This window comes from Tinamus guttatus, unplaced genomic scaffold (genome assembly GCF_059628265.1).
Source record: "Tinamus guttatus ecotype Peru unplaced genomic scaffold, ASM5962826v1 Tinamus_guttatus_pri_ptg000286l, whole genome shotgun sequence".
NCBI lineage: Eukaryota > Metazoa > Chordata > Aves > Tinamiformes > Tinamidae > Tinamus > Tinamus guttatus.
The window spans coordinates 1,761,862-1,774,795 of record NW_028288820.1 but is presented as its reverse complement, the minus strand read 5'-3'; the positions used below and the strand labels follow the sequence as shown (position 1 = coordinate 1,774,795).

The window sequence follows — 12,934 nt, the reverse complement described above, 5'->3', positions numbered from 1 at the left end:
CAGGGAGAGAACTGTGGGCTTGGTCTAGTACTCAAATACCTACTGTATTTGCTGATGAACCCACAGTATCAAACTTAGAGGATCTACCCTGATTGCTGATTGGATTATTATCTCCATCTACCTTTATGTAAGGTATTTTGTATTCTACTTTTTAATGGTAGCTTTAAATTTTGCATTTGTTTGTTAGTTTTTCCAGCCTTATTGTAAAGGGCGAGTTGGCACGAATCCCTGCCTTTATTTCCTCCTCAGCACTCTCCTGCCTTGAGGAATCATGCAGCCCACTGCAAATCCTGCACTACCAGAGCCTGTGTGTTTCTGCACCAGTGGATGCCCGTTCCGATATGGAGCGAGCACGCAGATCCATGTGGTCAGGCCTGGAGCCACTGCCCATCTCTACTCACGTAGCCTGGGCACGGACAAGCAGGCTGTCCCCAGCAGCCAGAGCCAGGGTTTTGCCATCCTTGGTAACAGCCGATGTGCCCTCCTGGAGAGAAGAACAGAGCGCCGGCTTTTAATTTTCCATGTGCTGTCACCGGCGACAGTACTGCTATTAAATGTGGAGTTCTTTCCCACTGGAAGAGTGCTTCAGACCTGTTCTGTTTTACGGGCTCTAGCAGAAGCTCCAGCAGGTATTCCCTGTCTGGCAGTATTAGCATCAGTAGGAACATGCTTCACGGCTCGTTGTTGCCCATGAGGAAGCAGCAACCCGAGACGCTGCAAGCATCTAACCCGGCTGCCTGCAAATTGGTGTGCCTCTCTGGGGGTCACCTCCGGGGACTCACCTGCTGGAGTATTTCAAGTTCCCTGTCTGCTTTTTCTGATTTCTAACCTTTCTAAATCTTCAAACTCAGTTCGCGAGTCAGCAGGGAGCTGGCAGAAATTTCTAATAGGAGTCCCCGTGCACGGCAATGGACTGTCAAGCAGCGGAGCCAGGGTCTTGCCCGCAAGAACAAGGTCTTGCTTGTGGAGGCTGCTGGAAACTGTAGCTTAAACAAGTGTCCTTCAAGATTATTATGTCCCTAATTAGCACTTAATAGGCCCTGTGAATCTGAAAAGAACAGGAACTGGTAGAAATATCAGGCTTAAGCTAGCCTGACTTGTGTAACTGGAAACTAACTTTCCTCTGTCTGTTTTCCTTCAGGCTGCAAATTTGCTTCCTACGAGGTAGTTGAACGAAGGACACCTGGATCACCTACTGCTGTGCTTTGATATAAACAAGCCCTCAGTTAGATTTTTGTTAGCTTAGTGTACAGCATACCCATTGCCAGCAGAACTGCGGTACAAGGGCAAATGCTTCAAGGAGGAGGCAATAGATAACGGTATTTATCACTCACAGGCATTTTGTGTTTGAAAGATATACGCTAGTAGGAACCAAAACTCTCACCAAGACCTGCTGCAGGATGGAAGCAGCTGTTTTGAACATACAAGGTGGCTGAGGAAGGGCTATTTTCACAGCAGCAATGGCTTATGGCTATTTTCAGCAATAGTTTGCTGATGAAGGTGGTGTCTGTGAGAAGGAAGTTAATTGTTTTAGGTTTTGTTGTCTGTGGTAGGAAGCTTTACTACTATTCTGTCTACTCTGACTGTCATGGTTAACGGGTGTGAATTGTCACGTACCAGCTGCCATATCCAGATATCCGAATTCTTTTTGCTGTTTTCGGTTATTCCTGGTCCATAAGCTATAACCTGTAAGGAAGAGGAAAAAAAAAAAAGAAAATATGCAGCGAATTCATCCCAGTAGCTGAAGTATACATGTTCCTCTTCCTACAGCATCTAAAACATTCTATTCTTAGAGGGAAATGTTCATAGAATATGACGATATTTTTACAGACATTAACATTCACATTATGTTTGCTATTCTCTTATTGATTCCTGCTGGTAAAAAGGGAGCTGATGGCACCTGCCCCTCCTGCTGCTGCTCTGCATCCCCCCTTATCTGCTCCTTCTGCCTCTTCCCACTCTCAGCCTCGCATCTGCATCCCTGCCCGCCTCTGTTCCGGCAACAGGCCCTTCCTCCTCATGAACCCCAGGCCCTGTCCAGAGCCTGCTCGGGTCAGAAAGATGTTTCCATTAACATTAGAAAAGCTGCAGATCAGAGTCACTTTTCCCATTATTATCTGCCCTTTCCGCATTGATCCTCCTGATGTCAAGCCCCGACCCTCTGTTATTTTGCAGTTAAATGTATCGGATTGCTCAGAGTGCGACTTGAAGCAACCCAAGGAAAGGGTATGTTCTGTAAACATACAGAACAGACATCAAAAGGTGACAACTTTCCTTACACTCGAACTAGATGGTGCTTGGCTGGCATGAGAAGCGCAGCGCTCTAACATCATTCCCTGTGTTCCTCTTTTATGTAGGTTAACAGAAACAGACGTATGTTTACATGTCCAAATTGGATTTGGCACCAGAAATGCTACTCAGACATGAAGGAAGTCAAACATACCAACATGATGTAAATATTGCAAGTATTGCTAATTCAGGGAGTATGGAAAGGGGAAGCAAAGATGCCTTATTTAAATCCTAAAGAAAATAAATGGAAATAAGGTTCAGACTGGTTCCTCAAACTGAAGTATCTAAGACAGGAGCCTCCTTGCCCTCAGGTGGTCTCATCAGTGTCTGGAGACCAGTAGTCCTGAAGTAGTCAGGTTAGGCAATGGCTGAATTTGCAGGGAGGTATAGTTTTCTATAGGATGCATAGGGACAATAGTTTTATCTGCAGATGACCGAGCAGTTTTAGGCCTGGATTCAATCACCCTACACAATCTGTACCGTTAAAACACTCGCTCTCAGAGAAATTGAATGCGCCTACCTCTGTTTCAAAGGTGTCTTCAAACACACGTAAGGATTGCTTCTCCGTTATTTCTCCACGATGACCATTTAACCAGCTTTGAAAGGAAAAGGGCTCCATGACAGAAGTGAGATTTAGTGGGAAAGGTGTTTCTTTCAGCAGTTCATCTATAAACAAAGCAGAGACATAACAGAGAAACTTGCTCTCCCTTGGCCTTTGCTAACCCGACTCCACTCTGAAGGGTTCAGTTACGGCCTGGTTACGAGGCGGTGGCCGTGGCACCGCGTGCTGCGCAGCTGTAGGCCTCGAGGCTGTGCTTGTCCTCACAAGGCCGCGTCCCCGAAGCAGTGCTCAGAGCTGCTGTGCACCTGGGTTTCCTACAAATGCGTAAACGTGTGCCATAGGCAGGAGTGTCTGCTGGCAGCTCCTTCATCCTCCTCGCCCCCAGCTTGGGCACGGGTAGAATCGCTCCCGTCTTCTCTGCGGCTTCGCGCGTCCCCCTGGCTTATCCCCGTGTGACTGAAATTAGCTCCACAAAACCAGATTACTCCAGATCTGCCACACATTCCATACGGGCTGATGTTTTTCTTCTCCCCTGGATATTTTTAAAGTTTCTAAAGGCTTCATTGACCACAGTGAAATAAATAAGTTATCACAGCCTTAGATTTAATAGGAGGTCATTTTTTTCTGGTGTTCCTGAAGTAGTAGCTGGATTTAATTTCCAATGATTCTCCTTTGTAACTGATTTAGTTGAAAAAAAGCTGGAGGGATGAAGGCAGTTTCAGTGTAGGTAATGAAATTCAAGATTTGTGCTGTATGTTGCTGCTATATGAAATAAACTTCTGTCATTGAACAGCCCTCAGTAAAGTGCAGAGACAACACAATCACCCTGGGGGTCCCAGGTGGTTTGTTCTGAGAAGCCATAGGGAATGTCCCTGGAGCTATTTGAAGTAATGATGCCAAGTAGATGCAGCAAAATTCCCTAGATGCCTGTCTCCCAAAGGCATTGAGATAATAAACTTGCAACCAAGTCTTAGTCTCGGTAATAGAGCAAACTTCACTAAAGTACCAGTGCATTCACTATGTGATTCCCCCCACCCTTTTTTTTTTCTTTTTTTTTTTTCATTCCCCCTAAAGCTATATTTCTGTGTTCTACAGTGTTCTGAATTTAGCATTTCATGGCTTTTCTTGGAATATCTTTTTGTATGTGGTGGTCTTTGAATAGTGCGTGAGGAAGGTGGGTGCATGCAAGGCCCTGGTTGCACCAGCATCAGTTTGTGCTATTTAATAGACCAGTGCACCAATTATCTGCCTTTTTTTCCAGGTGGTCTGAATGAATTGCTAACCACTTTAGTTGTTTTGTCATTTAGAGCTTTTTATTATACTAAATTAGATGGAAGAAATGAACAGGTTACGGTAAACTGTTTATTTCAGCATTGCCTCTTTCATGGATGGTACATATTGTATCTTCAGCAAAAGGAATCTCTTTGTTTGCAAACATTTTCCTATTGAGCTTTTTTTGAAAAGGCATCCTATTCTGATATTATTTAACTCAAATATTCAACACATTTTTATTAAACAGTAAAGGCCTTAAAAATTAAGGAGCATCAGAAAGAAAGAGAAAATCTTTGCATTAGATTTATTGTAATATTGGCTTGGAAACATTAACAAAACCTAATCTGATGCTGTTTTTTTAAAAATTATTATTACTAATTAACACTAAAAAACACTGTTAAGGTTGTAAATTAGAATGATTTATTTTCACATTGCAGTATGTCTGAATTTCTTTTATGTCAGCTTTCACAGAGCCATCAAACCTGTTTTGGAGGTAATTAGAAATATTTGTCCACCTTTTCCCTTAAATTGTGGTTATACTCAAATATAACTTCAAACTTTTTTTTTTGGTGGGGGGATAAGAACATGTTAAATAAAGATCTAAAATACTATTACGATGCATATTCACCCACTGCAGAAAAAAAAAAAAATGAAGACATTGTATCAGAAGGTATTCAGTGCATTTAGTGTTCCAATTAATTTTTTTGTTTGTTTCATTAATTGTAAAAATCCCTACCTTCTGAAGCAATATGAACATGTCAGATCTTACTGTGTTATCAGAATAAAATGGGTCATTCTTGAATTTAGAAAAGCCTTTCGGAGTACTAGAAAATTACCCATTAATCCAGCTTTCACCTACAATACGTGTTGTCCCAGCTGAGGTGATGAAGGTACACAGCACTCGGCAGGGTAAGAGACACACTTGCATGCAGTGGATATCCTGCCTATGGATTCTCAAGGGTGTGGGCATTTTCCCACAAGCTCAGAATTCCTCACCGGGCTAGGAAAGAAGCTCTGTGCCCCCATGCTGCAGAACATGGGTTTCCAGGGTGGGAATTGTGCTGTTTCAGGCAGGCAGAGCTATGAGTGCTCCTCATGAGTTGCACGGAGTGGAGAGCCGAAAAAGTTACAACACTTGTTTGTGCTCTGAGCAAAAAGCAACACGCACAACTAACAGTGGAAAAGAGCTGTAAGCTTCTTGGCCTGTATCTTAACTTCTGTAATTTATTCCTTATATGTTTTTTCCTTTGTAAACTAGTTTTCTCCACTCTAGTGTTCTCTGACTCCAACCATCCAGATCACGGTTATCCCCTTGCATAGGACTGTCTTGCATAGCAAACTACAAACATTTAGGGCCAATGCAAAGTATATTACATCCTACAGCTACTGTAGGGCCTGCAGTCATCTTTGCCTGTGATGTACCAGCACTTTGCAACTGTTTCATTTACTTTCAAGTAAAGATGGACAATTGCTTTATCCAGATTATAAATTCTTTTTGAGCAACAGCGTAGTCATTTTATACTTGTGTCTAGTCTCAGTGGGCTATGATGGAGTTTTAGCTTATTGGTGATTCTAATATTAGTAGTGCTTACTTGACCAATGATAGGCTGATGACCTCTGAAAACTAGGTCCAGGGAAAAAATTAACCTTAGGCATGGTCAGGTATTGTGGTTCTATTATTGCAAAACAAGTATGGGAGCATGGTGATGAAGTGCAGCCTGATATTGTTAAGGCCTGATGTTGTTAATGGCTCACATGGCTGGGTCCTGTGTTAACACCGATCCGTATCGCTTGTGTGGTGCCAGAAGTTGTTCCGGGTGTTTGTGATCCTCAGCTAATGAGTGGGAATGAAGGAGAACCAACACTTTGCACTCTGACACATCCCGGGGTCACAGGCCTGGTGCTTCCAAAAGAACTGAGTATTTCTTATCAGCCTAATGGCTTATATTTAGTTATTAATTATAGCTAATTTTTAGCTGTAATAATAATGGTAATATATGCAAGGAAAATGTAAGAGCATAGCAATTCTAAGTATCCCAAGCTTTTAGCTAACTAGTTTATGTCCAAGTGATTTATCATTATGTGGAATATCAAATCTAGTATTATCTTACATGTTGTTCTGTTCGGGAGATCCATTTAAAGAGCTAGGTCCATTTTTGCAGGTCATTACTATTAAATATTCATACCAGAGCAGTGTGTTCTCTATAGCTTTTATAGCTCTTTATCTTTAAATAAGAATGTGATGATACAACGGTAAGTTGAAAAATATATCATCTTTTAAAAATATTTTTTAAAGAGGAAATTACCCTTTGTGGAGGCCATGCATCCCAGCTAAGCGCTGGGGACGGAGAGCGGGTTCGGGATGCGAAGCGGTGCGGAGCGGCGCGCGGGCGCTCGGCCGAGCCCGCGGAGGCCTCGCCGCGTTTCTGGTATCGTTACACGGGGCGGTTAAACCTGCCTGGTGTATGGGGGTGTATCTGCTCACTCTCAAGCCATGGGGAAGTTTGCCCTTCCTGAGCCCTTGAGTCGGGGGCAGAGGACCTTTCCTGTCTAAGAGTTCAGGGCTTCCCATCCTTTTCCCAATGCATTTCTTGAGCCTTGCTCTCTTCCAACTCATCCAATACCTATTTTTGTATCCAGAGCAACTCACTTCTCTCCATTTTTCCTTTCTCCTTCCAGTCTTCCCCATTGCCTCCCAAGTCCCTTCTTGCTCCAAGCTGATTCCGACCCTCAGCTTTCCCTTCCTTTGCGCTCCTTCGACCCTCGTGCCTGCTGCCGAGATCCTTCTGCTCTTCCCTCGAGGTGCTGCTCTTGCTGCCCATGGCCCCTTGTCGCGCCGGCCCTGAGCAGGCACCATTTTCCACCCCTGCAGCTGGGGGAACCTACGCGCTTGCACGTTGCCTTCATGCAGCCCAAGCCTGGCCATTGCTCTGTGCAGGGGTTTATTAAACAGGCTGTGCTCAACACCTCTGCTTAGACTAAAAGCTGGTCATAAAAGAGAGTTAGCAGAAATGAGGGACCCTTCCCTTCCTGCTCTCAGTGGGTTCTGTGCGTTGCCTTTGGAAGCTCTTGTTGCTCCCGTCTACCTTCCAGCCTTACAAAAAGCGTTGCACGTGCTGCTTCTTTCCATGCGTCTCCTCCTCAGCACGTGCGAGCCGTCGCAGCGCGTGCAGCAATGCACAGCCTGCCCCGTGCGCTGGCACCGGCTGCGCGGGACGCGCTGCCCGCCCTCGGCATCGCTCCCCCAACGGGGGAGCTCGGCTTCTGGGCAGGAAACAAGCACAAAGTTGCATTTAAAATTCTAGATTGCAAATTGTCAAGTGGCGGAGAGTTGACTGTGGAAATGTTTGTTTCATATGTTGTGGAAGGACGGCAACGTTTACAGAAATTACTAATGGCCCTGGTACTGGGCTTTTGGGGTGCAGATGCAGCAAAATCCACAGTTTTGAAACGTGTGGATTGAAAGCTGCGAGTTTTATGTGTTCCCATCCCAAACCATGAAGGAATTTAGATTTAAAAAAAAAAAAAGGGAGGGGGAGGGGTGCCTCAAACTTGGCTGAAGTTAATAAAGTTTAAATAAATAAAATATTTAAATCTGAAGCCAGAAGATGACTGCAGAAGGCCTGTCCATGCGCTGCAATATATTGTTGTAGGCACGATGGTATAAAAACAGATGCAGAAGAAGAGTTGGAAAGGAGAGTGTCTTTCGTTAAGGAATGTTGTTAGCTGTCTTGCAAACCTTGTTTCTTTGAAACTTGTTGTGCAGGAAAACAGTAAAGCACATAAAATATACTGCCTTGAAATACTGCCAGCTATGAAATGGATTACAAGTTGGCTTTATGAAAAATACTGTTTTTCAGTGGCATGGCATCCTTCGCAGGCAGCACTGTAGAGATGGATTTGTTTATTTATTTATTTGTTAATCTTTAAATTGCATGATATGCCCCTCTTCCTTAGGAAAGCCCCTCCAGGCTAAGTCCCAGCACTGCCCCAGACCGTCCCTCGTGCTCTGGCCTCGTCTCTACGGCAGGACTTGAGCACGTCTCAGCACAGGCTGCCTCCCTCTGGGAAAGAAGACATCCTCATCCAAAGGGGAGCACTTAGGCCTTGTTTTGTGCTTGTCCTTTAACAGGATGAAATGATGCAGACTGGGAGCAAGGAGCTCACATACCTTCTTAGAACTGTATAGCTATTTCTTTTTATCCACTTTATAATCATCCCTTTCACTTTGTAAAGGATACTATATCATAATGAATAGTTCTGCTATGACAGTTCTGCACAGTTTCAGGTTTAATTGCCAGTTCTAGCAATAATACAGACCCTGGGATGTTTTTCCCACATGTACCTGGCTAATTTGTATAAAAAGCCCAGCTTCTTTCTCAACGTTAGCAGAAATGTCAATGAGACCAGTAGGAGTTTAATATGTCCACAAATCAAACAGGTTAAAAGACACTTACCTGTGGACTGAGGGACATAATTTTAGACCAGCATAATTTTTTGTCACCAAAAGCGACAAAAAAGTTAACCCCATTCTGTGCAAAGGCCCTGAAAAATCAGTGATTGCTTTGGGGATCAGTTCGTTCCTTCAACTGTTGTTGAGTGTGGATGCTGAAAATGCAGCACCTTCTTGCTGCAGTTATAGCTTTCCCTGTGTATTTGTTTTTATAGCGTGCCCTAAGAACTGGCATAACTGCTACTTTATGAATTGTCTCTGTAATTATTTCTTTGCACATTTTTCTTTCTGTTGTTAAATCTATGGTGGTAACTAAACACTTTTTTTTTTCTAATTGAAATAGAGAAGTTTGATGTAGAAAGTTCTGAAAACCATTTTTGTCATTGAAAAAAGAAAATCTTCTCCAAAATGAGACATAACCACCCAGAAGAAAGGAAATACTTTAAAACAGCCAAATTGCAAGATTTAGGCCATCATTTTTTGCAAAGGCTCTTTATGGTAATAGCTATGTCATTGCAATTAAGAATGCTAAATTGTATCAAGGGAAAAACTGGCTAGTGATCAGAGCACAATCCTAAAACTGGGAACTCCAGCTCCTGTCTCTGAATCTTTCATTTTTATGGCTGTGAGAAATTCATTAATTGTCTGAGAGCCTCCCCTCTCCCACGAATGAGGAATAGGGCACTTGGTTATAACGAGTGCTGTGAGACCTCCCTGCATTTATGAGGTCCAGCAGGGCTTTGAGCAGCGTATGTGTGAGCTCTAACTATTAAATAGCCCTGGAAACACTAGTGAAAATGTCAGGCTGACTCCATTAGTGAGCTCTCTGTTTCAGATGTTGCTGTCTGGGGAACATTTGAGAAGAGCAGAAGGAAAAAAGAAGCTGCCTTATTAGAGGAGACATACCTACCGAGAAACTGCTCTGAGCCTTACAGCTGTTAAAAATGTTCCTCTTCTTTTTTCTTTTTTTTTTATTATTTTACTGAAGTCTTACCAGAGAAGGAAAATAATTTAATATGGCATTTCTTCCAGGTTCCCTGACGGGTTTATTATATAGATAATGTACTAAAGGTCAGTCGTGGCCACGTTCCCATGGTGAAGAGCCCTCGGCCGCTAGTTTGTGCTCTGCCTCTCTTCGAGGATGCTGGGCTGGGAATATTGCAAGGCTCCGTTTTGTGTCTCGGGATTTTTGTGGTTGTTTTTGTTGATTTGTTTGCTGGCTGTTGCTGCCATTGGCATTTAGGTGCGGGTGGCCCATGGGTTGGTCTGAGCTCTTCGCTCCAGGACTGGGGTTTCTGCTAAATTTCTACGGCTCACTAGCGATAAAGTTTGTGTGGGGGTTAAATGATTCATATCTGTACATAATTACTTAAGGATGATTAAGTAGATTAATCAAGATGGTTAAAATGAAAACTGATGTTCTGCTTTTCCTGTTCAAAAAAAAGAAGTTTTTGCTGTTCATTGAAATCTAAGAGACTTCCCTCATTCCCCTGTTCCTCAAACTGGAAACAAGTATCAAAATGCTCTCAAAGATCATTTAAGAAAAAAAAAGTCTAACTTAGGAGCAATCTTTTTCTCATACTCCTTCCCCCTCCTCCCTCCCTTCAAATTTTAAGAAGGCTGGATTATTTCAGTGCGCACTGGCAGGAATAAAATTCTAAACTTTTGGATCCTTTTACACACAATGTTCTGGCATTGCTGCTTATCACAAACTGGGGTTTGTGTCTGTCTGAAGTGCAGCTGAATGTCTCCCATCTTCTTATCTATAAAATCGAGGGGAAATAGAAACCTTGAAAGAACTTTGCTACCAGTCTAGTTCAACTGAAAGTAGCAAGACTTGTTTTAATAGTTGTGACAAAAATTGTGGAAAATAAACAAAAAAGCCCCTACCCTAAGTTTTCCTTGTTTTAAAGATATTCACTTCAGCCTTACTGATGAAAGAAAGGGAAGTTTATTACAAAATAATTCTAAGGACGATGCCTTGCATAAAACTTCCATGCAAAATGTGTTTCTGACTGTACTTCTGATTATACTTGTCACCTTCCAAAAATGTATCTTTTAACAGCTAGTGCTGCTTTTTCATGTGTTTTGAGTACCTTGCTTTCAGAGGCACTACCCTAGTGTTGGCTGAGCCAAGAACCATAAATTAACCCAGAAAAAGTCTGGACTTTGGCTAAAGAGGTGAGGAGAAACAAGGAGGAAGGGAGGGAGGAAGGAGGGAGGAAAGAGGGAGGAAGGAAGAAGGAAGGAAGGAAGGAAGGAATTGATTACTTGATTGATTCCATTTATAACATTTGTAACTGAGTGAACTCCCATCAAGGTTTTCTTTAAAGATGTTTTTCTTGAGCTTTGTTCCATTTCTGTCCAAAAGGAGGAGGGAATAGCTCAGGCTTGTATAGAGATGAACCTGGCAGTGTTTTGCATTAAAATTGATGGGATTCTGGATTTACAGAATAGAAACAGTCTGAAATCCATCCCTCTGCCAGCTTGAGTCTTGATGTTTCACTCAAGATGCATTCGAATACTGGTATCTGGTGATGGCTTGTTATATGTTACGAGTCCCATGCTGCTTTTTAAACTCTGCTTCTTAAGGAGAAAAAGAGCGAATAAATCTAAGCTGTGATTTCTCTGCCAGTGGGGTATGACTCCAGGAAGAACATGTTACTAGCTTACTCATATCTCTGCCATCTCCATTTGATTTAATACATGAGTTTCACTGGCAGTTAAAGGAGCTGCTAGCTAAAACTTCTGCCACTAAAAACTTACTCCCGTGTACAGGATACTATTGTCACTTTGAGCTTATTATTGTCCGTGAGAAATGAAAATTGGAAAAATGGAGCCACTCCCCAAGCTGAAATCCTGCTACACACACACATTTTTGTATGTGTATATATATATTTTGTTGACTGCTTTTTACTTGTTTAAGAGTTATGGCAAGAGTTAAGCCAAAAGCATTTCAAATTTTTGTGGTGTAAACTTGGAGGTTAATCCAAGGGGGAAGCCATTCAGGGGGGAAAAGATATAATGAACTCTGAGCAGAATAAGTACATTTATGTGCCATGTTGTTTTCGTTTTAAAAAAAATGAAAAACCTCTTCTTTCAGCTTTATTAAAAAGCCTGAAAAAAAGCTTCTCTACTGGATTTATCAATAAGAATTTCTCCAAGTTTTGTGTGAAGAGCGTAAAGATGTGTGATAATTTCTGATTGTCAGGTCTGTTTTTTAGCTCCGTTCTTCTGTTAAAATATTGACAATATAAACTGTTGTTTTCCTCTTTTCTCTACACTGATGTTATTCACTTGTTACTAACGTATAAGCTCTCAGCTTAGATTGCTGAGGGACATTTATTGGAAATCAAGGATACTTGAACAAGGATAGTACGTATGAGAGGTTTTTTTTTTATTATTACAGCAGCATCTAGAGGCCTTATCTGAAATTAGGCTGCCTGTGCTAGACATTGGAGAGGCAGCAGTTGCCCTAAAGCAGTCGCCTGACATCCCAACAAGACTGCAGTGCCCCTCAAAACTGGGGTAAAAGGCGGATGAAAATATTTATTCCTCCTTGGCTCTTGGGATAGCGAAGCATCTCGCTCAGGTCACCCAGATGTGGGAGCGCTAATCTGGTGCTTCACCCCGAATTGAGCTTATCCCAGGTGGGTGAGAAGGCAGCTTTAATCTTACAGAAGACCTCAAAAGCTCAAACAAGAATAAACATTTGCGATGGTGCACATAAAAAGAATAAGATAAAAGGGTAAGATCGTGGCAAGGAAGAGATTTTTCTTCCTGAGAAACAGAGCTTTTCTTCTGATAAGTGTATTTGCTAGTCAGGCAAACACAAAATGCCCAAAGCTGGTTTAGCTACAAAATCTTTTGGGAAGGGTTTATTTCTGGCTGAAAATTTTGTAAAGTTGCTATGCTAACTGCACAGGACTCTTCTGTAAACTCTTCCTTCACTTTGGCGAGGATTTTTTAGTCTAGTTTGATGAAGGGTGCTGCTATTCACACAGAAAAGCTTTCTCTGATTTGGATAGCAGCTTTGTTCCAATAGTGATCGAGACTGGATAACTGTGCAGGCAGTGAAGTTTTCAGGGTGACTGTCAGTGGGGTAAATGTTGAAATAATGTTTCATTAGGACTTTTGTCATCAAAATGGTCCTACGTAGAAATTCTGAAATTAATATGGAGATTGAGGATAACTGATCTCAAAAACTCCTTAGGGAATAAAAATACATGTTTGGCTTGTGGAACAGAGCTATGAAATTTAAATTAAGAGTGTGATTGAAACTGAAATTCAAAGTTTGTGCTATGGTTAAAGTTGTAGAGTAGCTGGGTATCAGGGCTGTGCACCCAATGTACTTAAGC

At 42.3% G+C, this 12,934-nt stretch overlaps 1 protein-coding gene across 1 annotated transcript in view; it reads right to left on the bottom strand.

Annotated features, from left to right (window-relative positions):
* HAAO (3-hydroxyanthranilate 3,4-dioxygenase) overlaps positions 1 to 12,934 on the bottom strand; it is a 29,220-nt gene that overhangs the window by 1,083 nt on the left and 15,203 nt on the right. The window contains exons 7-9 of the mRNA XM_088527412.1: positions 2,810 to 2,955; positions 1,618 to 1,686; positions 402 to 484 (exon numbers count right to left, since the gene is read on the bottom strand). Coding sequence (XP_088383538.1) covers positions 402 to 484; positions 1,618 to 1,686; positions 2,810 to 2,955 — 298 coding nt within the window. The remainder of the gene's footprint in view (positions 1 to 401; positions 485 to 1,617; positions 1,687 to 2,809; positions 2,956 to 12,934) is intronic.